The 20,214-nt window shown below is 44.4% G+C and overlaps 2 protein-coding genes across 7 annotated transcripts; one reads left to right on the top strand and one right to left on the bottom strand.

Moving 5' to 3' along the window:
• Positions 1–1,903: 1,903 nt before the first annotated feature.
• c9 (complement component 9) lies at positions 1,904–10,194 on the bottom strand. Its single transcript, XM_077011274.1, has 12 exons — positions 10,081–10,194; positions 7,067–7,205; positions 6,644–6,752; positions 6,176–6,326; positions 5,792–5,936; positions 4,834–4,972; positions 4,256–4,708; positions 3,607–3,847; positions 3,344–3,484; positions 3,066–3,241; positions 2,666–2,894; positions 1,904–2,198 (listed from the first exon to the last, which is right to left on the bottom strand). Exons 2-12 carry the CDS (start codon positions 7,138–7,140, stop codon positions 2,041–2,043), a joined length of 2,016 nt encoding a protein of 671 aa, XP_076867389.1. The 5' UTR covers positions 7,141–7,205; positions 10,081–10,194; the 3' UTR covers positions 1,904–2,040.
• Positions 10,156–20,094, top strand: dab2 (DAB adaptor protein 2). Of its 6 annotated transcripts, none has more exons than XM_077011267.1 (16): positions 10,156–10,292; positions 13,848–14,133; positions 14,262–14,401; positions 14,573–14,671; positions 14,792–14,923; positions 15,076–15,159; positions 15,375–15,401; positions 15,479–15,529; positions 15,823–15,885; positions 16,038–16,061; positions 16,458–17,078; positions 17,891–18,023; positions 18,166–18,792; positions 18,880–19,085; positions 19,286–19,383; positions 19,739–20,094. In XM_077011267.1, exons 2-15 carry the CDS (start codon positions 13,977–13,979, stop codon positions 19,358–19,360), a joined length of 2,439 nt encoding a protein of 812 aa, XP_076867382.1. In that variant the 5' UTR covers positions 10,156–10,292; positions 13,848–13,976; the 3' UTR covers positions 19,361–19,383; positions 19,739–20,094. The 6 variants fall into 6 exon arrangements, with proteins under 6 accessions (XP_076867382.1, XP_076867387.1, XP_076867385.1 ...); XM_077011268.1 differs by lacking the exon at positions 10,156–10,292 and adding an exon at positions 12,733–12,878; XM_077011269.1 differs by lacking the exon at positions 10,156–10,292 and adding an exon at positions 13,580–13,757.
• The last annotated feature ends 120 nt before the right edge of the window (positions 20,095–20,214 follow it).

Raw genomic sequence — 20,214 nt, forward strand, 5'->3', positions numbered from 1 at the left:
TGGAATGCCAGGGCAGAGTGAGAGAGGGGGTTGAAGAGGTTGGCACCAATGTAGAGAAATACACAGCAGGGTTGGTTCTGGAAGTTCAACACAAAACAGTGGAAAGAATTTTGCATGGTAGGACTGGTAAGCGTCGGGATTCACAGGCAGGAGAATCAGTAGGAGAACCTTCTTAATGACCTGAACGAGAGACAGAAGAACCTTCAGAATGACCCAAGAAAGACGAAGGTTCTACTACTAACACAGGTGCAGCCAAATATGGGCCGAGAGGTCCTGGGACCGCAGGCGTCTAAGAGGCGTCCATCGACAGGCGTTGGAGAAGGGAAGGTGTGTATGGGAGAGGCTGGGTATCTGCGGTAAAGAAGTGGTGATTAGAAGCAACACTGGTTGATACACAGTGCATAATCTGATTTCCATGCTGCAAGGGGTGATGAGACAGGTAATGTCTGAAACCTCATTGGCTGCTGTGCCCTTAGACATGTTGTGATCTCACAGGTCTAAGATGGTTAAATTACTCACCCCACCTGTGTGTGTGTATTTATCTCCTCAATACATTCTCTCCCATAAACATAACAATGACATAATATTCCTCACTAAGTATAATGCACATGCTTACACACAAGTGAATTCAGAACGAGAATTTTAATGTAAATGAAAGTTTGTGTTTTAGTTTTAAGATCTGGTGCTTTTAACTTTTCTGTCTTTCTACTCCCCCTCCTCCCCCCGTAATAGTGTCACCATAATCGTTTGCCTTTTTAAAATGCTGACTGTGTTCCCAAAGACAAGCCTGACGGGGAGACCCCACTCCTCCCGGCCGTGCCATGCTCTCTTATGGTCTGAATGGGAGGTGGTGATTTTTGATGAGGGGGTGTCAGTACAAACCCATTACCATAAGTTGATGCTCCAGAGCTGGGCAGGGGGGCTATTGAAGCTGAAAGGAGCTTCTCAGGGCCTGAATGGGAACCAGTGAGTACTGACTCTATTAAGCCGACCCCTAGGGGCCCGGAGCAAGCCGTCTACCTCACCGTCACGGTCATTCCTCACATTTCTGTCCTCTTCCCCCCACAGTGTTCTCCCCCCCCTCTCTCTGCAGGGGTGCTGGAAGGCTGTCTGGTCTGAGAAACCCAAGACTTGAATGTCAGTCTCCTCATGTGCTGAATTAAATGACACAGATCTGTAAACAGTGCCTGCTGTATTTGCCTTCATGCACTGGTGTTTTTTTTTCCTCAAATGCAACAATACATATATACACACTTTTCCATGTGAACATTTAGCAAGTGCCTCTTCTGGGGTGGTGTGTTTAAGCATTATGTTAATCTGGTGTTAAAGTAGTATTTAGCTAATCTTTACTCACACCCTGGAGACGTTACATGACTGTTTAAATCTAAGTGCAAACACACAACTCAATGGTTTATAACTCCTCTATTGAAATATATATTTGCTTAGTGACAGTGCTTGCCTTTGTGTGTTTAAATCCTCTGGCTTGACTCATGCCAAGAGCTCTGATAGGCTGAACTACAGCAGTGTTTTAATGGCAGTGGTTTCCTTTCACGTTGGATCCAGCACACACTGCGCCTGCCTCTCCCTCTCACAACACAGTTGGCAACAGAAGTGGGGGTTTTTTTGAGAGTGAAAATATGATTTTCTGACAATTGTATAACTCTGTCTACCAGATATAGTGTTTGCTGGATTTTGGTTTGTTTTTGCCACTTATTTTCCCCCCTGTGACTACAAATAGATCTCAGCAATGCTGTATGATTAACACTAACTTACCAGAATGTTAATTAAATAAAATTAATCTATTTATTTATACATTTCAGTTGGTTTGCAGCCTTTCTTAATGTTATCTACAAAAGAAAAATGCTAAGAAAATGATCTAGATCCAAGCTTTATTGTTAAAGCATTATGTTAAAAGAAAGAACAAATTCATGGTGTTTTGATCAAAGTAAGTGTCTTACTAAGAAACATTCAGTTCTTTCCACGTGTTCGCAGTGTTTATCTGCGTAACCCCGTGAGACAGACAGACAGACAGACGTGATATCAGCAGTAGTCCTCGCCGCTCGTGTCTCCTTTGCAGGTGGCTCCAGGGTTGTTTCCGGTGGTGCAGGTGCGTGAGCGAGTACGTCTCCCACCGCTGCAGCTGGACCAGGCTGTCCAACAGCCCCAGTTCCCTTGCTGATGAATGGGCGTGTCCTTATCTAGAGACAGGCAGACAAGTGAGGGATGTATGACCAATCAGAGTAGGTTACTGTTACGGACTGAACAACCTCATAGTAATTGCAAGCATGCATGATTAGCCCATGTACAATATAACATGATCGATAGGATGCTTTTCCATGGGCATTTAGTGTTCTGCAATGCTTTGTCCAGCACCAGTATTTGAGAAGAGCACTATAATGTCAACAGTAGTACTACTACTGCTAGTAGTACTAGTACTACTAATAAATAATAATAATTATTACTATTATTTACTTATAGAGAATTCAAAACACCCCACAAAGCAAGGTGGCAGAGGTTTAGGATGAATTTTCATCAAGGCTTCATGGTTACAGCAGTTGAACAGAAGGACTTTGTTACACACACACACACACACACACACACACACACACACACACACACACACACACACACACACACACACACAGTCGTACACATTTCCAGTCACCTTTCATGAGATCATGGCGTATGGTCTGGCAGGCAATGCCTTCGAACTGCATGGGGCACAGACACACACACTGTCCGTCGATCTGCGCCACGGTCCCGCCGTTCTGGCAGGGCTGGCACTTGCACACGCTGTATTCGGCCATGTAGTCGTTCAGCGCCCTCTGCAGGTTCTCCCTCCTGGGCTGGCCATCGGGGAAACTCAGTGGAATGGCGTTGTAGATGGGCTCAGGCTGTCAACGCAGACGCAGTCACCGTAAGCCGCCATGTTTACAGGCGCAATCAGAATGAATGGCGTTAAATGCCAGCGTATCATTTTTATTTAGGTGTTTGGTCAAAAGCTACAGGTCACATGGCTGCGCAGAGCTACGCTACACCGGTGTGAGGATGACTGGCGTGTTTACATCACTGTAGATGAGGGCAGGCAGGTCGGACAGTGTCCGAGCCCAGTCCACGTAGCGCTGGCGATCCATAACTCCATCTTTATTCAGCTGGGACTTCATGGCTGCTGCGGACTCCGTGGACCCCCCTTTCACTGCACTTATCACCTTGTCAATCACCGCCTTGTTCTCGCTGCCATCTGCCGGGCACAGGGGGGGGGGGGGGGGGACACTTCAAAATTGGCAATGGGGAAGGCCCTCTTATTTCAATTAAATATTCTGTCTGTCTGTCTGTTACATACCTGTATTTTTGTTTGTGACTGTGTCACATTTATCTGTTGGAGTTAATTTTAGATCTGGATTTATTCCCACTGGGCCACCAACCTGGATATCAGCATTAATGCCGACTTTAAGGCAGTCCTTCAATGTGTTCTCCAGCACGTCTGCAAGCCCACAAAAGAGTATGTCATATTTAAAGTGCATCGGTTTTATGAATAAAATTTATAAACGTATAAAGCCAAAATCACAGATTAAATGTTTGCTGCACATGGAACCAGGAACTTACTTTTTTTTGTTAGGACATCAGTGTTCAGCACATATACAAGATCGTATTCTCCCCCTGCTTTTCCGTTCTTTGTGTAATGAGTTCCATAGTCCTCCAAGAAGCCGAAATACTGGCTCTTTTCATATTCAAGAGGTAACGCGTCCACATCATCAAGGAAGGTCTCGGAGACCTCCAGGTTCCGTGACCTCATCCTGTACGTGCCTAGCTGAACCCTGCCCTTCACTCTGAAGAAGGACTTACCCTGCGGATGGACGCAGGTTGGACAACAATACCCAGTAAGAGTGGTGTGACTTACAACTGCAGAACCTGTACAGTATCTGGACCCTCCTGTCTGAAAATATCTGCATTACTCATATTAGACTGCAAAGCCGGAGTGGCTAATCGGGAGATTCGGGAGGATTCCCGATGGGCCGGTTCATGTTAATCTCTAGTTTGGGCCGATTGGGAGGGAAAAATAATTTTGGGCCGGATTTGGTCATAAAACTCCCGGGCTGAAAAAGTGTCCCACTCCGGCCCTGTTAGACTGTATTACATTTTCAACTTGAATTATGTTTTTTTTTTTTACAGGAGGCTGACTTAAATAGGGATTTAATAGGCAATGAAATAGGGGGATGAAGAGCAAAAAGACTCAACAAGCATTCTTTCTTACCTTAGTGTTACTGTATTCAGTAATGGCTTTCACCATATTGGACTTCTCAATCTCTGTGTTTACTCCAGCTTTGGATGTCAGGAGAGAGAAGCCTGCTTGCTGAGTGCTGCCAGTTTGCTGAATGCCGTCAGTTTGCTCATTGCCAATAGTTTGAGCAGCATCGCCAGTTTGTTCAATGCCATCAGTTTGTTCAATACCACCAGTTTGTTCAACGCCACCAGTTTGTTCAACGCCATCAGCTTGTCCAGCGCCACCACTTTGCTCAGCGCCACCACTTTGCTCAGCACCACCACTTTGCTCAGCACCACCAGTTTGCTGAGTGGATGACTCTGTTGGTGTGAACTTGAAAGACAGCTCAAAACTGGTTTTGGTTGTGGTGTCCCTGGTAATCTCAGTTATCAAGGTGTGAGTGTCTTCATAGACCTCTTTAGAGCTGGTCTCATCTACTAATGTCTGGAGCCAGAAGAATCAAGATCACATTTAGAACATTTCACTCATTGCGAAGTGGGGTATGATCAACTCTCCTGTTTTCTTTTGTTGTCTGTCTGTCTGTTGTAAAGGTTGCAGAAGATACTCACCTCGTAGTGAAGCACACCAACATTCCAGGGTATCCGGTTGTATTGCAGCGTCGATGGCTCCTTCACACGCTCACACATTCCGTTGTACAATTTGTTGTTGAATGGGTTCATACGGGGGCCAGACCCCAGGATGTTGATTCTGTTAGGAGGCAAGAGATGTATTTAAGACATTTACACAACATGCAGTACACACATAAAATAATCCCAGTAATCCTAATCTGTATTTCACATTGACATGTGATTTATAAAATACTCTTAAGTGTGGAAGCATAGGTTCTGCTCCTTCTTCTCCCCTACTTCTCATGGTCTGGCTCAGAAAGCATTCAGCCAGTACAATAAGAGTCCAAGATACCACTGAACTAAGATACTGATTGATACAGGAGTCAGTGCTGCAGGACTGGTGGTTATTTAAATTCTCCACAAATGGACAGATCTTTAATGTGTATTTGAAGACAGTGGGGGTCTCTGGTGTTTGGACAGCCAGAGGACGTTTGTTCCACCAACTGGGAGGCAAACAGAGTCTTGATGCTCGTCTACCACATGACTTGAAAGATGGTGTTTCGAGATCTCACAGATCGGACCATTGTTTCATGTAGGGATGCTGGTACATTCATGCTGGTGCATTCTTGCCTTTGTAGGCAAGCATCAATGTTTTAAATCTGATGTAAGCAGCTACTGGAAGCCAGTAAATGAAAAGCAACAATGGAGTAAACTGAGTGAACTTAGAGCAGCAGATGACATGCTGGATCAATTGCAGGGGGCTAATGGGCCATAAGAGGAAGACCAGTAAAACGTGAGTTGCAATAACTAAACAAAGTACCTGAGTAGCTTCTCAAGAGATAAATGGCATGCGTATCTGCATCAGTAATGCTCTAATGTCTCCTGGTCTTTCCCACATTGCATTCAATTAATCAATTCATGATATAAAGCTGCAGTAGCAGTAGTAGGTGTAGCAAACCCATATCCTGCAGCACGGCTGATGTCTGACTCCATCACCGGGATGTTACCACACGGACGGCGGATGGTGTCACACTCCTCCTCATCGGAAAAATCACCACAGTCATTGTCCCCGTTACACATCAGACGTTTTTTAATGCACACACCTAAAGAGAGAGGGGAGACTCAGTCATCTGGGACTCAGACGAGTAGGAGGTCAGGGGAGGAGTTCAGATAATCATTCGCACACCTCCTTGTGCAAATGAGACTGTAGTGATCTGATGAGTAATGAAACCAACCAATATATACTAAACTGGAATTGAGATCTCAATAACTGACAAATTATAGACCAGTTGCTTGGTTCAGTGTAGACAAGTGAGTTTTAAACACTTTTGGCATTAAAGACCTGATTCACACTGGAACTCTGAGCTGGTGCAGATGGGGGGAGGGTCTTCTACACATTCAGTGGATGGTTTGCACGGTCGTCTCTCCCCAATTGGCTCTATACACTTTTGACCTCCAAATTGCCCAAACACCTCAATACTCCTGGAACGATACTACACACACACATGCACACGTTTGACATATTTTATATTTCCAAATTAAGCCTCAGTAGGCCATAAGAGGAAGACCAGTAACATATTTATAATGTAATAAATCCTGATCAACGATAACTCTTTGAATGTGTGACAACACAATATAGATTACACAGATTACAATGAGTCAATGAGATTCACTTGATTAAGATTCACATGATTGCTGATTCAGCTGATTTTACTAAAGGGAAATGTTTGGTTTTGTGTGTGTGTGTGTGTGTGTGTGTGTGTGTGTGTGTGTGTGTGTGTGTGTGTGTGTGTGTGTGTGTAAACTCTACCATGGTTTTTGTGCATGGGTCACATGGTTTCCAGGGAGACCAAGCACTCATTTTACAGTCGATAGGGGCTGGAGCTCCAGACTGTCGTACCACTCTTCTGGGTTCCTGCCTTCAAGGGAGAAGAACTTTCACCATCATAAGAACGTCACCTCTATGCTATGTGTGATATTCTCTAATCTTTGCAAAACTGCAAAGTGGTTTACCCATCTACCTCAATAGCACAATACTTCATCCTAAAGCAGCAGTTGATAAGTAAATCCAACATCAACGTCATGAAAACAATGAAAAGTGATACCACGTAAGCCAACCTGCAGTTCACTTATTCAAATTCGCAATTATATACATGTGAAAAGTACGAAATCCATACTATCTATTATAGCATAGACATAAACATTTTCCTTATATCATTTTGGACATACGTACCTGAACTCTCCCACACTCATGGCGGTGGCTTCTTGCAGGCAGCAGAATGCAAGCAGAGCTGCTAACATCCTCATTGTAAGAACGTGGCTGAGACTTCAGCTGGTCTGATGTCCCTCTGAATTTGTGCCTTGTAGTATCTCTGGATAGAGGGCTCAGTGTTAATCATTTACTTCTTAGTGTTTGTATATGTGCTCATCAGACAAACTACATAAATGGCGAAAGTCCCAAATTTATCTATGCATTGTTTTTTTTTTTGCTACAGTAATTGTTTATTGTGGCATTGCCAAAATTCCAACATGTGAATTCAATAAACCAAACAGCAAAGTGCTTATTTACTAAATATATAATGTTAAAAAACTCTACATTGTTCAAGACATGCATTGAATACCTCAGAAAGTTAAGAGTAATTTAACAGTTTATCACAATGATTTGACTTTAAAATAGATGTGCAAGCAAGGTCATTATATTGAAAAATATTTTGAAATGAAAGATTTTACAGTTTTTTAGATACAAGAGGTAATATAAAGCTATGGTTCAGATAACGTAGCCCATAGATGGAACCACAAAAAAAAAGATTAATATTGATTAAACCAGCTAACTGAACTAAGTGACAAATGACACAATCAAGGAATGCAAGGAATACACAGTACGTATCTATATATTATTCTTATACAGTTTAGGTTATTTTTCCCATAATACACTGAATATGTGTAATGTCCAGGGATTTCCTTATCCCCACACACAATCCCCCCCAAATCCCAACAGCTTGCTTCATTTTTGGGAAAAGAAACCAGTCTGTCGGGTTGGGGGCAACAACCCCTTCAGTCCAGCTGTGGACAGCATTGGTAAAATAAATAAATCAATCAATCATCTGAGCAAAAGTCCAAAAGCCATTCAGCTGTTAGGTTTCTCTATCTCTCAATCTCTTGGACAATACATGTGTGTGTTTGACTGTTGTAGTTGGACTGTTGTATCACATTTACACAGAGGAAGTGTGTGTGTGTGTGTGTGTGTGTGTGTGTGTGTGTGTGTGTGTGTGTAAATGTTCGTATTATATTATATTCTCTGGTGTAGTTTAGATGTGTTTCTCAGCCTTGCTGTCATTTATACCCATGAACCTGTTATGCATCAATTGTACAGTAGGTGGCAGCACAGCAGAGAGAATCTGAGAATGTGTATGTCAGCAAAAGCAACTATTTGACTAAAAAATGGAAGGGAAATTGAGGAAGAGCACAGGCAGTAGGCTGTTATTGGCACAGGCATAAGTTATCACTGGATGTAACTGGCACAGTAGTTAGTACATGCTGTAGTTAGCACAGGTTATAGTTAGCACCTGGTAAAAGATAGGACAGGCTGTAATTGGCACAGGTAGTCAACTGCTGGGGTTAATGTTCTGATAACTTCTCATGTTAAAGTTTGCATTCTAGATCCTAGATTTATCTGCTCGAACCTGCTGACCCAACTCCTGAAAGTCTGCGCTTGGTTCCTGCTAGGTCAGCACTCACATAGCAAGCCCCTTCTCGGAGATCCGTAGGTTGCCGGTGGGTCTGACGCTGGGTCACGCAGGGGTCAAAAAGGGAGACTAGCCTGCTCTAGTCAAGGCCTAAAGACTCAGATCCTGTCATTGATGCCCTGGCCCTGAGTGAGGACATCACCGTCAGCATTTTTATACACTTCCCCTCAGCCCTTGCAGGAAATGTTAAGAGACACGAGGTGCCCTACACAGTCTCTGCTCCACAAAGCAGCTTCCTGTTTTTCACACTGTTATTGAGGAATGCTGTTTAGGTACATCGCCCGCATGGGTTTGGGTCACATGGTCCTCTTGATTTAAAAAAGGTATTTTGTTCATTGGTTTTGTCAGCCAGAAAGGTTTTTTGCACCTGTCTGTCATAAGTCCCTGGTTCAAATAACACCATGGAGTAAACCAGGGATACTCTGATTGTGTGGCCTGCCTCTTCTCAGGAACTGGGCTCCAGTGAGTCAGTCATTTACCCCAAAGAGAAGCTGTGTGTGGTTAATGGTGTTGTAATGAGGAGGAAAGAGCAGCGATTGGATGTTTTCAGGGCGTTCTCCATGGTCAGTGAGTCACTGTGATTGCAAAAATGTAATTAATTAATTAATTCTGCTTTTGCAGCAGTGGATAAACCATAACAAAATATTCACTTTATATTGCAGTACAACTTAATCAAACCCATATGATCTGAATCAGAATGAACATTTTAGTCAATAGCAACCACAAAACTGGCTTTGTGAATGAGTGGCTAGTGAATACTGAGGTTCTTCTAAGATATACTCCACTACCAGAACTTACTGATGTTGTTTCACTTGTTTCATTTGCACAGATTTACATATGCAGACCGATCCAGAACACCACAGCATATACACCCACAGTAGCCTCAATCTGAATTCTGCCTTCTCCCATAACGGTGACAATCTGAATTCCGCCTCCTCCAATAACCCACCCACTACCAATCAATGATCTGAATTCTGAATTACTTCTTACAGTCCATTCTCCTGACTGCTGGTTTTCTCTGACTGTTCACTGGTATTTCCTGCCCTATGCCCTGAAGACTAACCTGCATGGTCAGCATATCAGCAGAAAAAGGCCAGGAAGGATGAATGGGGAGGATGAAATGATACACAGAAAGAGGGAGGGAGTGTATTTTTATATTTACCAATTTGTTCCAGATTAAATAGCACGTTTTTGAGAACAAAATGTGGCAGTGCGTGTCTTTCTCTGCTTTGGTTATGTATGCATGTACGGAATTCATTTTAACTGCAAACTGTTTTCACTTTGTAGACTAGTAGAAAGTCACACATTACATGTCAAAGAATCTAAACGTGCTCGTGGAATTATTGCAAGAACGTGATGTGATCTTCCTAACATGCGTGTTTTGTTTGTGTGTTTTTGTCAGCGTGCGCAATTCTATACTTCCAATGCAATTTTTCCCCGCGTGCATTTCGGGCGCGTGAAGGGTTAAAAAGCGCAGCTAAACGCAACACGCACGCGGTACCTGTGGGAGGCGCGCGAGTCTTCAAAGCGCAGCAGCAGCCTCGCATCCTCACAGCGGCGTGGGGCAGTCAGTCAACTCCTACCAACCTGCGGAAGGTCGCAGTTTTGATCTGACCCTCATACAAACCATCTGCTTGGGTCTGTGCAACATTTGCAAAGTCACTCTTTTCATGTCAGTTGGATATGGAATTCAGGAACTCCTAATCTCAACAGGTAAAGGTATCAGCAGTTTGTACATTTGTTATATGGTCGTTTTCCCACAACATCTCTTTAAGCTGTTTAAATATGCATTATATAAAACGTGTTACGTTGGCTTTAGCTCGTAGGGTGTAATCACGATCACAAGTGTTTGCAGGTGTTGCTGGTGTTGGGGGCCTCACACTGTTGGACGGGAAATTAGTTGCGTTTTAGCGAATTTAAAGTTTCAGAAACTTTGAAACCTCTTTGGGGTAACTTGTCTCCCTTTCGGTTGCCTATTAAAATACAGATCGTTTATAGTGCCGCTACGGCGTTTGCTAAACTATTGCGTTTGCCATCTTCCACACCCCTGATTTAAACTCATCAGCTAATTAAGCCCTTCATGCATTTAAAACGGGTGGAGTGCGCTGGTGTGTCCGGAAGGCCTGCTGTAGCATTCTGGCTGGGGAAAACTGCATTGCCAGTGTGCGTTTAAACTACCACTAAACTATCACTTCATAATCTTATGCTGAATGTTATTTGGTCAGATTTTCAGTATGAATAATCCTTAAGAGAATTTGGTCCTGTCTCTGGACAACGACTGATTTGGTGACTTGCCTGCTTTTAGTAGTCTTTTGAGACACTGGCACAGAAAAAAAAGATTATAGACTTTGATTAGACAAGTGCAAATCTACATGGTGAAACCAGGAATGTTATGACTAAGACTCAATCCCTTATCCAGGCTTGCACTTGCTATAGGACTAGGTCTGAAATTATGGTAGCAGCAGTTTTAGCATGGTTAAATCAGTTAACGTGTAACTTTCTCGGTCAAATACCAGCATTTAGAGTGCCGATGTGGACTTGTGGGATGTTATTTTTCTTTCATGAGTTCCTTCAATTGTTGCTGACTGCTGCATTTCAGTGGAACTCAGCTGGTCTACGCAACTCCAGCTCAGTTACTGAACAGCCAGAAAGATGCCGTCCTTAAATCAGTCCCTAGATCTTGTATCAGTCCCCAAACTGGAACCCTAAAACAGCTGTTTGGTCCTGTTAAGCCTGAAACTGCACTGATGTGTACAGCCCTGCTTCTTGGATGACACTAAAGCCTTTTGTTCTTGTTCTGTGTGGTAATTAGGAATCAACGTGTCATGTAACTTTTGTAGACTGGGTGGGAAAAAAAGAGTTAGCTTAACCGTGTGGGATACATGATTGGACAACATTTGTTAGTGCTCTTCAAAAAACATCCCATGCTGTTTGTCTTGAACATTGAAAATGTAACATGGAGTTAATTAAATTGTACATTATTTTATAAGGATTTGTGGTTTTCTTTTTTTACGTCTTGAGCAATACTTGATCCAGCTGTCTTGATTTGATACGTGTTCTACAGTCATTGCACTGAAGGATTTGAGTGTCTGTGTTTCATATTAACAGGATACGGCCTCTCGAACAGGCCCGCACTAAAAGGCATTTACTGTTTTATGGACTACATGCTGCTACTCTTGTGATCACATCTGTCTTGGATAACTGCTGTCTTGCAACAATATTGCTATCAATTCATTTTCCTTAGGCCCTTGTGTGTGAATACTGAGAGTGGCAGGATTGTGATGCTTAAATATTGACATGATGCAAATAGCAGTAATTTGCATGCTTTGGTTTTCAGGTTAAATCTTGTGGCCAGTCATTGATCTAGCAGTGAAACTTTTACAAAATATTAGTCAAGGGAGGGTAGCTACTCTGAGATGAGAGGTTGTAATGGATGGCATTACATAGGGTGCTGTAGTTTAGAAGGACATTTTTGTGACGTTGGTTTGTTCCCATATTGGCAGTGCATAACTGTTTTAGCACACATTTTAAATGTGGACTGATGTAAATGTGCTTGTTTTTCAATGTGGTCGTGGTCTCTGATCTGTAAGGAATTCTGCTACTTCATATCTGTTGGGCCTACTACATTTATAAACTTTCATGATGAAATCAAACGCGTTGGCTTGTCTTGATTTGCAGTTGTGGTGGTTTAGGTGGTGAGTTTATGGCAACCCGAAGCCTTTTATTTATTTTTTTTAAGAGCTGATCATTCGCTCTGTCATGTGTGTGTGTGCACTCAGCAGAATGTTTTCCCTAGTAATAAAATGCGTTTAATACATGGTCAATAAAGATTCACATCCTTTTGAAACAGCTTGACTTGTTTAGTGGTCCAAATTCCTCCCAGTTTAGTTATTGCGATTTTCAGAGCGAGTTTAAGACTGCACTTACGGCATCTGAAGGGCGGTCCTCATGTGATTGAGGAGAATGCTGGGTTAATCTTTAAAACCCATAGAAAATGAGCAGGTCACAAGTGAAGATGGTTGTGGCTTAAGTTACTGTCATTTCACAGCTAGCTGTTTAGTTTTGTGAGAATATATCGGTCTGTGGGGAAAGAGCATCAGCCCGTGACGGCCAGTCCTGGGGAGGGAAAAGTTTTCTGAGGGGGAGGGGCTTGAGGCGGAGCGTAGAAGTGTGTAGATGAGCTGCTGGAATAAGATTAACAAACGGGTTTTAATTGTTTAACCTTTGGTCTTTTGTCAACCTGTGGTCATGAGTTCTTGGCTCTCCTCAGTAAGCTGTGGACAGCCAGGCACATTGGAGGTATGTTTTGCTCATGGTTTTTAATCCTATCTTGCGTTACAAGACGACGCTAGCGTGAGTTCCACATGTTTTTGACCTGCGCTTCACTTATCGTGTTTTGCTCACCTGATGTTCTCATGCTCTCGTCTCTACACCTGAGGAGCAGCTGTCTGGACTTATTCCACGGTGGTAGTTTTGCTTCACTGTATATCTTGTAGCATGACTGGATGTTTGAAACAACTGGACAAGTCCCGAGTGGTTGTGAAACTAACCTCTACTCCGCTTTAAGCTTACCTACAGTAGGACAAATGTCCTTTTTCATACCTTATACCTGTTGAGAGTCTTGCTGCATCTCACTGCTGGGTTAATTTTATGCCAGGGTGTAGTACTCTTTCTGACCACAAGGTGGTGACGGCAGGGCAAGAAGGAGAGACTGATCAAAGATGCTCATTAAAACTAGAACACGTGTTTGTCTGCAGCTTTTCCCTCTATTCTTTGAACCCTGTCCGTCAGGCATTGCCTGGCATTTGTTGTTTATCTTTCTTCCTCTGCCATCAGTCCAGGAAGTCTTTTCTCGCTGACTCTGTGGTTTCTCTTCCTTTTCCAGAGCCTGTTCCAGTGCAGTCTCTTTTTTTTTTTTTTTCTTTTTTTTTTTTTAAGCAGGTGCCCCTACTAACAGCAGTGAGTTCTGAAAAAGCCATGCGTGTTCCTGACGTGTCAAATTGCTCTGCGCAGTGAAGGTCGTATCTAAGGGGAAGTCCATCAGCAAGAGAATTTGGAATGCAGCTGATTCAACTCTTAAAGCAATTGTCAGTTAGCAGGTGTTTGCAGAACAGTCACCAAACTTTGCTGGACTCTAGCATGCTGGGACTGGACTTTTGACTTCCCTGTTCTAGAAAGGTGGATTTGCAGATGTTACTTTTGTGCTCTGTACTGTGACTTCTGATTTTTTATTTATTTATTTATTTATTTTCTTCCCCTTTTTTGCAGGTACAGTGCTGAGAATGCGTGCTTGCTGAGTACCCAGACTGCACGCATCCCCTTGTTGTGAAGAGCTTTGTGTGCCCTTCATCTCCTCCTCCTCTTCATCTATTGCCTTCATCATCCCATCCTGCTGCCATGTCGATGGACACGCAGCCTTCTGCTGTGGCCCCAGTAGAACCTGCTGCTGAGCCAAACGCTTCAGCCGTCGGCGTGGAGACCAGCCCTGCAGCTCCGACCACAACCTCCACCCCGGCTACAGGCAAGACCTTCTTCTCCAGGGACAAAAAGAAAGGTAAAGTGGGGTGTTGCGCTGCTGATCTATCTATCCATCTAGCACGTCTGTCGAGACCTTTTACACCAGCGCTCTGTGATTCGTGTGTTCACACACCATTTTGTGCCAACCATTTCTTGATCCTTTAGTTCCAGAGAAGACGGATGAGTTCCTGCTGGCCAGGTTCCAGGGGGATGGAGTAAGATACAAAGCCAAGCTGATTGGCATTGATGATGTGCCGGAAGCCAGAGGGGACAAAATGAGCCAGGACTCCATGATGAAACTGAAGGTGATCAGATCCAAAATGGCTTCCCTCATAATGGTCTATAAGTAACACCTCCAGAATCACTGTTTTCTTTGAACAGATAACATTTTTAAAAAATTGCACATTTATATTGGTATTGTGTGTTTTATAATGCAGTATAGCTTAACCTTATGCAGTTTCATTGTGCGGTTGTAGGGCATGGCAGTAGCTGCTCGCTCCCAAGGCAAGCACAAACAGAGAATCTGGGTGAACATCTCACTCGCGGGCATCAAGCTCATCGACGAGAAGACTGGCGTAAGAACATTATTTTCTCAATGGTGCCTTCTCTGTTCTCCCAGTTCTTGTGCCTCTCTGATCCCGACGCCGGTGGGGTTTAATGGGCCTGTTGCTGACCACCACCTCTCCTTTCTGCAGGTGATAGAACATGAACATGTGGTCAACAAGATCTCCTTCATCGCACGAGACATCACGGACAACCGAGCGTTCGGATACGTGTACGGGGCGGAGGGACAACACCAGTTCTTTGCCATCAAGACCGCCCAGCAGGTCTGGGTCTATACGCGCAATAGTCAGAGAATGTTTCGATATTTACAGTGTGTCTGTTCCCTCTAGTTATCCTTTTACTCTTGCACTGCTTTGATGCTCTTGTATGGCTTACATGCTCTCCTGCATGTGCATGTGTTTGGCGCCCCCTGCAGGCTGAATCACTGGTCTTGGACCTGAAGGATTTGTTTCAGCTCATCTTCAACATGAGGAAGAAGGAAGCGGAGGCTGCACTCCAGGTACACGCGGTTACAGGGTAGTATCTGCAGCTCCTACATCTGTGGTACCTGCTTCAGTGAAAAGTTTTGCCAACATTTGAATTTGAAGCAATGCTGCATCCTAGTGCTGATTTTGCAGTACTGCAGTGATTTTATCAGCATGCATATACTCTGTTTTCTCCTTCATAAACACCCTTTATGCAGTGTGGTGATTTACCCATTTAACTTATTTACAGAATGAAGCCAGTGATGTAGCAGTTGAGGTAAGCACAGACACTTGATTCTTACATTCTGTTTTGATCCATATTCATATTTGACAACTTCATTTCTCGTGGTTAAGAATGGAGGAGAGGCATTGCTGAGTTTGGATGGTGAAGTGGAAATCGTTAAAGTAAGTCCTCTGACATTAACATTACTCCATAATTACATCTAACATTACTGCAGAACAAATAATTGTGTGTGTGTTTGTGTGTGTTTGTGTGTTTGTGTGTGTGTGTTTGTGTGTGTGTGTGTGTGTGTGTGTGTGTGTGTGTGTGTGTTTGTGTGTGTGTGTTTGTGTGTGTGTGTTTGTGTGTGTGTGTTTGTGTGTGTGTGTTGTGTGTGTGTGTGTGTGTGTGTGTGTGTGTGTGTGTGTGTGTTTGTGTGTGTGTGTTTGTGTGTGTGTGTGTGTGTGTGTGTTTGTAGCCTGTGGAGCCAATGAACCTTTTTGGCGACATGTCTACACCCCCTGACATCAACTCTCCCACGGTAACACACATCATTATTCATCTCATTAGATGATTTGCAATTTAATAAAATCCTTTATCTAGCCAGGCAATAATGTTTTGCCCAGTTGAATAAGCTCTGTTGTACACGGTTTGATTGTGGGCAACACTGTTCTCTCTCTGTTTTGTGATCAGGATGCTTGGAAAAATCACAATGAGGTAACATTTGAGTTGCCTAATCAGTCTTAACCAGCAGCTTCATCTTGACTAGTCCACACTCCTACCTCACTCTCCACTCGGGCTTTTAACCTGTTCCTTTGAGAAGCTTAATTATTTTGCGTAGCGCTTTTAACAATAATCGCCAACAAAGCGGCTGCACAGGCTTCCGGGTCAGAAACCGTTCCCGGATAAAATCGTGAAGGGCCATTGCAGCAGGATCCTATTTGGTGATCTAGTATGCAGGATCCTGTTGGGTGATCTAGTATGCAGGATCCTGTTGGGTGATCTAGTATGCTGAACTCTAATGTGTGTGTCTCTGTCCCCTGTCGCTGTCCCCCTTTTGCTTTTTGCTCATCTGTTTCTTCTTTCATCTGTTTGCTCCTTCCTTTATTTCAGCCTGACAGTGTTTTGTTGCTGGAGCTTGCTGCTGTGATTGACGCCAATCAGAACCACATTAAGGGAAATCCTTTCATCTCGTATCCCACCGTTCCTTGCAACACTCCAAATGACCTCCCTTCCTCGTTAGACACGTTTCCCACCCCGAGTCCAGACCCGTTCAGCAACGATCCATTTCCCCCAGTCAGTGGTCAGGATGACTCCTTACCTTTGTCGTCCAGTTCTGAGGCGGGTCTTCTTGATGGCCTCTTGAATGGTCCAATAACGTGCAACAGCCTGACTGGAGACTCCGCCTCTAACGCTCAGCCCTTCAAAGAACTGCCTGATGGCTGGTGTCCACAGAGAAACACGGATGCCCCAGTTGAAGTTCTTTCTAAGAACGGCAGCGGTGCTTTAAGTGTACCGCTCCAAGCTCCTCCCAACTGTAACCCGTTTGATAAAGTCCTCCAATCGCCTTCTCCTTTTGGCGGTGGCCTCAGCCAATCGTTGCTCCCGTTGGTTCAAGCTCCATCCCTCTTTTGTGGTGAAACTGCACCACCCGTTGTGCAAAATGGAGGGGTGAAGCCACTCTGCCCTCCACCTGCGAGTTCTAAGCCAGCCCGTGTGCGAGGGAGAGAGAAGGTAAACCTTCAGCACAGAGAGGAAACTCCATACTGGGGGACCCACTGGAGAGCAGGCTGGAATTTTCCAGTGCAACTTCCACTTAATAAAGTTCAATTTGACATTTGGACTGCTGACTGAACCACAGATGCTGTTAATACTGTGCCTACTGATGAGGTTCAGGATGGCAGTGTGGTTTCTAATTATATTGAGAGATTTGGTTGCATATTTAGTCACATAAAGGACTATAATAGTTCCTTATTTTTCAATGAAACTTGATTGCATGGAAGTTGTACTGTGGAGCTACAATTCTGTTGCCTGGTGGTCATTTGTGGTTGTGTTGTGTAGACAGGGTTGTGTTGTCTGGTGATGGTGGTTGATGGATGGAGGGGAGATTTTTGGTGCCACTGTTATCTGAGATGTGCTTAATGTGTTTGTAGCATATTAATGGGGATTGTTTAGAAGTTACCAGTATTTTATGTGCCGTGACACTTTTTTACCTAATATAGTGGTTAAGGGATTTTTCTTTTTGCTCACAGAAGTGACCCAGCACACCAATTTAACTTGAACATGTATAGAACACGTGCATGCTTTGATAAGTTCAGTGTGGGTTTAATGGTGAAATTGTCTGCTTTGCATGCTACCATAGAAGTAGATACGGTAAGTTCTGTTCAATGCAAGCTATGTATGAATCCATAATAATCCATAATTTCCCCAAATTTGTGGCCAAAATATATATAATATTTCTATACATTTTGTGGTCTATAACCACCTTGGTATAGAGTTTGACATTTGAGTGTCTGTGTGGGTCTAACGTTCCGCTGTCTCCACAGTCTCCTGGGAGCGAAGTGTTTGGGGCCAATTTGTTTCCACCTCCAGCACAGAGTGACCGTGTGTCTACCACCAACACCTCCCTGCCTGTAGACCTGTTCAACACCACCTCCACGTCTGCCGTAGCTGCTCTTGGTCAGTCACAGCCTGATGCTTTAAGGTTTTTAGCTCAGAAGAAGTTAGTGTGCATAGGGACATTGGTATTAAATATCTGCTTTGGAGCACTCTAAGATGACTACCATGCATGTGAAACGCTGTTCTCTCCGTACCCCATTAGGATCGATGTCACTGGGACCTCAATCTGTCCCTCCAGGGACTCATCCCTGGGGTCAAGCAGCGCCCACACTGTTTCCTCCTCAGACCCACCTCCCCCAAGTAGGAATCCAGGGTGTCCCTCAGAGTTCCTACCCCCCTGTGTATGGAGGACCATCAGTACCTCAATGGGGGCAACACTCGACATCTCCTTTTGCCCCCCGAGCTGCCACCCCAGCCTGGGGCCAGCAAAGTAGTGTGGGGCCCATGGCTGCATGGCCGTCATCCAGTCCCGCCCCAAACCCCTTTTCAGCAGGTCCGTTTCCTCCCACGATCGCTCGGGGAGGAATGATGGCATCCCAAGAGCCCTTGGCGATCCCTCCGCGCGCTCCCCCTCGACCTCCAGCGAAGGAGGAGGCACCGGCCGTCAAAGGTGCCTTCAGTGCTCTAGACCCCCTCGGGGGAAAGGAACAGAAGAGTGGCAGGGACATGTTCAAAGATTTCCAGATGGCCAAACCAGGAGCTGCCCCTGTGCCCGGCACAACCACTAATGGATCGTTTGACCAGTACTTCTCTAGCAAAGTGGGCGTGGCCCAGGAGGCGGCAGACCATGACGACTTTGACATAAACCAACTTGCCACAAAATCCATTGGTATTTACTAGGACTTTAAATAACCTAAAGCAAAAAAAAAACCATAACACAAATGTGGGGAGCTACTATTTTGTCCTTTTTTTCCAGAACCTTCCCAGCCTGCACTGCAACAGGTCTCCACAACTGCAGCCCCAGCTCAGGTCCTGACTCCGTCCCCAGCAGGAGGGCTCTTAGATGCGGCCTTCAATCCGGTTCCTGCTGCCGGTCCATCAGGACAAGGCCCCGCACCAGCCGCCGCCCTTTTTAACGACCCTTTTGGAAGCAGCTTCTTTGGAGCCCCGCCCACAAATACAGTAAGCAAGAATGGACAAACGTGTGATTTTTGTGATCACGAGCAGGTGATCACCATTTGTGAAAATGGAGCTTGTTAATAAACAGTTCTTTGCTTCAGAATGGAAAAATAAACAAGTGTCTAATGACTGGAATAAGCTCTCTGGGCTTGGAGTTCTGGTGGATGATGCTGTGAAGTCATTTCGGTTCGTTTCCCTTGCAGGCTGCCCCATCTGTACAGACCACTGCGAAAGCAGATCCTTTTGGAGATCCCTTTGGAGGAAATCCCTTTGCCTAAGCTGTGTCTCTTCCACTGCTCAGGTATCAGATCATGTTATTGGCCATCTTGTTTATAGCATGTGATGGATGACCTAGTGAATGCTTGCAGGCGTGGTCCTTATCTGTGGGGGAATGATTAGATAACCAGGGTGGATGTCTCGGGTCTTTTGGACTTGAACATCACACAGCAGTTTGATTCACCTGTTGCTCTTTGCTTGGGGATAAACTTGTTTGTCATTAGGCTAGGCATGTTGCAGTAGGGTTCAAGTAAAAAACAGAGAAACTTTTAATATCACTAAAGACAGGTTGGAAAGCCAGGGACGTGCTGCCTATTACACCTGTGAATGTCACACGCAGTTCTCGTGGAGGTGTACATGACCTGTTCCTTTTGTTTCAGGAGCACCAGAGAACCCCTGCTGTCTGCCACAGAGAGCAGCACTGCCCCTCTCCTCGGCCCACACACACCTGCACCCGCCCTCTATATGTCTCCTGCTTCTTTCTATCCTTTTGTAACTGACCTCGGGTCAGCCTGCCCCTTTTTTAAAATCGGCTTTATTTCCCCCACTCCCCCAAGTGTCTGTGACCAATCACCTGAATTAAAACATGGATCGATTGTGGGAACTGAGGGGATGCCTCGAGAGGTGTGATGCAAAATATGTGACTAGCATAAGTTTACCATGGGCGGAGATTCCATGCATGTATTTGATGGTCACATGTTTCATTCTCTCTGGCATTAAAGAAAGCATGAATTGACGCTGGTCTCCTGTTGTCTTTCTTCAACTAATGTATCCTAAACAACTAAACAAAAGGCCTTTTTGACCTTGTACAATTTGTTCCTCAGGTGCCCCGTGCCGAGCGAGAGACGTAATTGCA

Source organism: Brachyhypopomus gauderio, chromosome 7 (genome assembly GCF_052324685.1).
Source record: "Brachyhypopomus gauderio isolate BG-103 chromosome 7, BGAUD_0.2, whole genome shotgun sequence".
NCBI lineage: Eukaryota > Metazoa > Chordata > Actinopteri > Gymnotiformes > Hypopomidae > Brachyhypopomus > Brachyhypopomus gauderio.

Bases quoted from the DNA above. Each gene is read 5' to 3' on its own strand.
- c9 (XM_077011274.1), bottom strand. From the start codon at position 7,140: ATGAGGATGTTAGCAGCTCTGCTTGCATTCTGCTGCCTGCAAGAAGCC. The intron at 6,753-7,066 runs GTACGTATGTCC...TCTCCCTTGAAG, and splicing joins ATGAGTGTGGGAGAGTTCAG to GCAGGAACCCAGAAGAGTGG. The intron at 5,937-6,175 runs GTCTTTAATGCC...CTCTCTCTTTAG, and splicing joins AGAGTTCCAGTGTGAATCAG to GTGTGTGCATTAAAAAACGT.
- dab2 (XM_077011267.1), top strand. From the start codon at position 13,977: ATGTCGATGGACACGCAGCCTTCTGCTGTGGCCCCAGTAGAACCTGCT. The intron at 14,672-14,791 runs GTAAGAACATTA...TCCTTTCTGCAG, and splicing joins TCATCGACGAGAAGACTGGC to GTGATAGAACATGAACATGT. The intron at 14,924-15,075 runs GTCTGGGTCTAT...CGCCCCCTGCAG, and splicing joins CCATCAAGACCGCCCAGCAG to GCTGAATCACTGGTCTTGGA.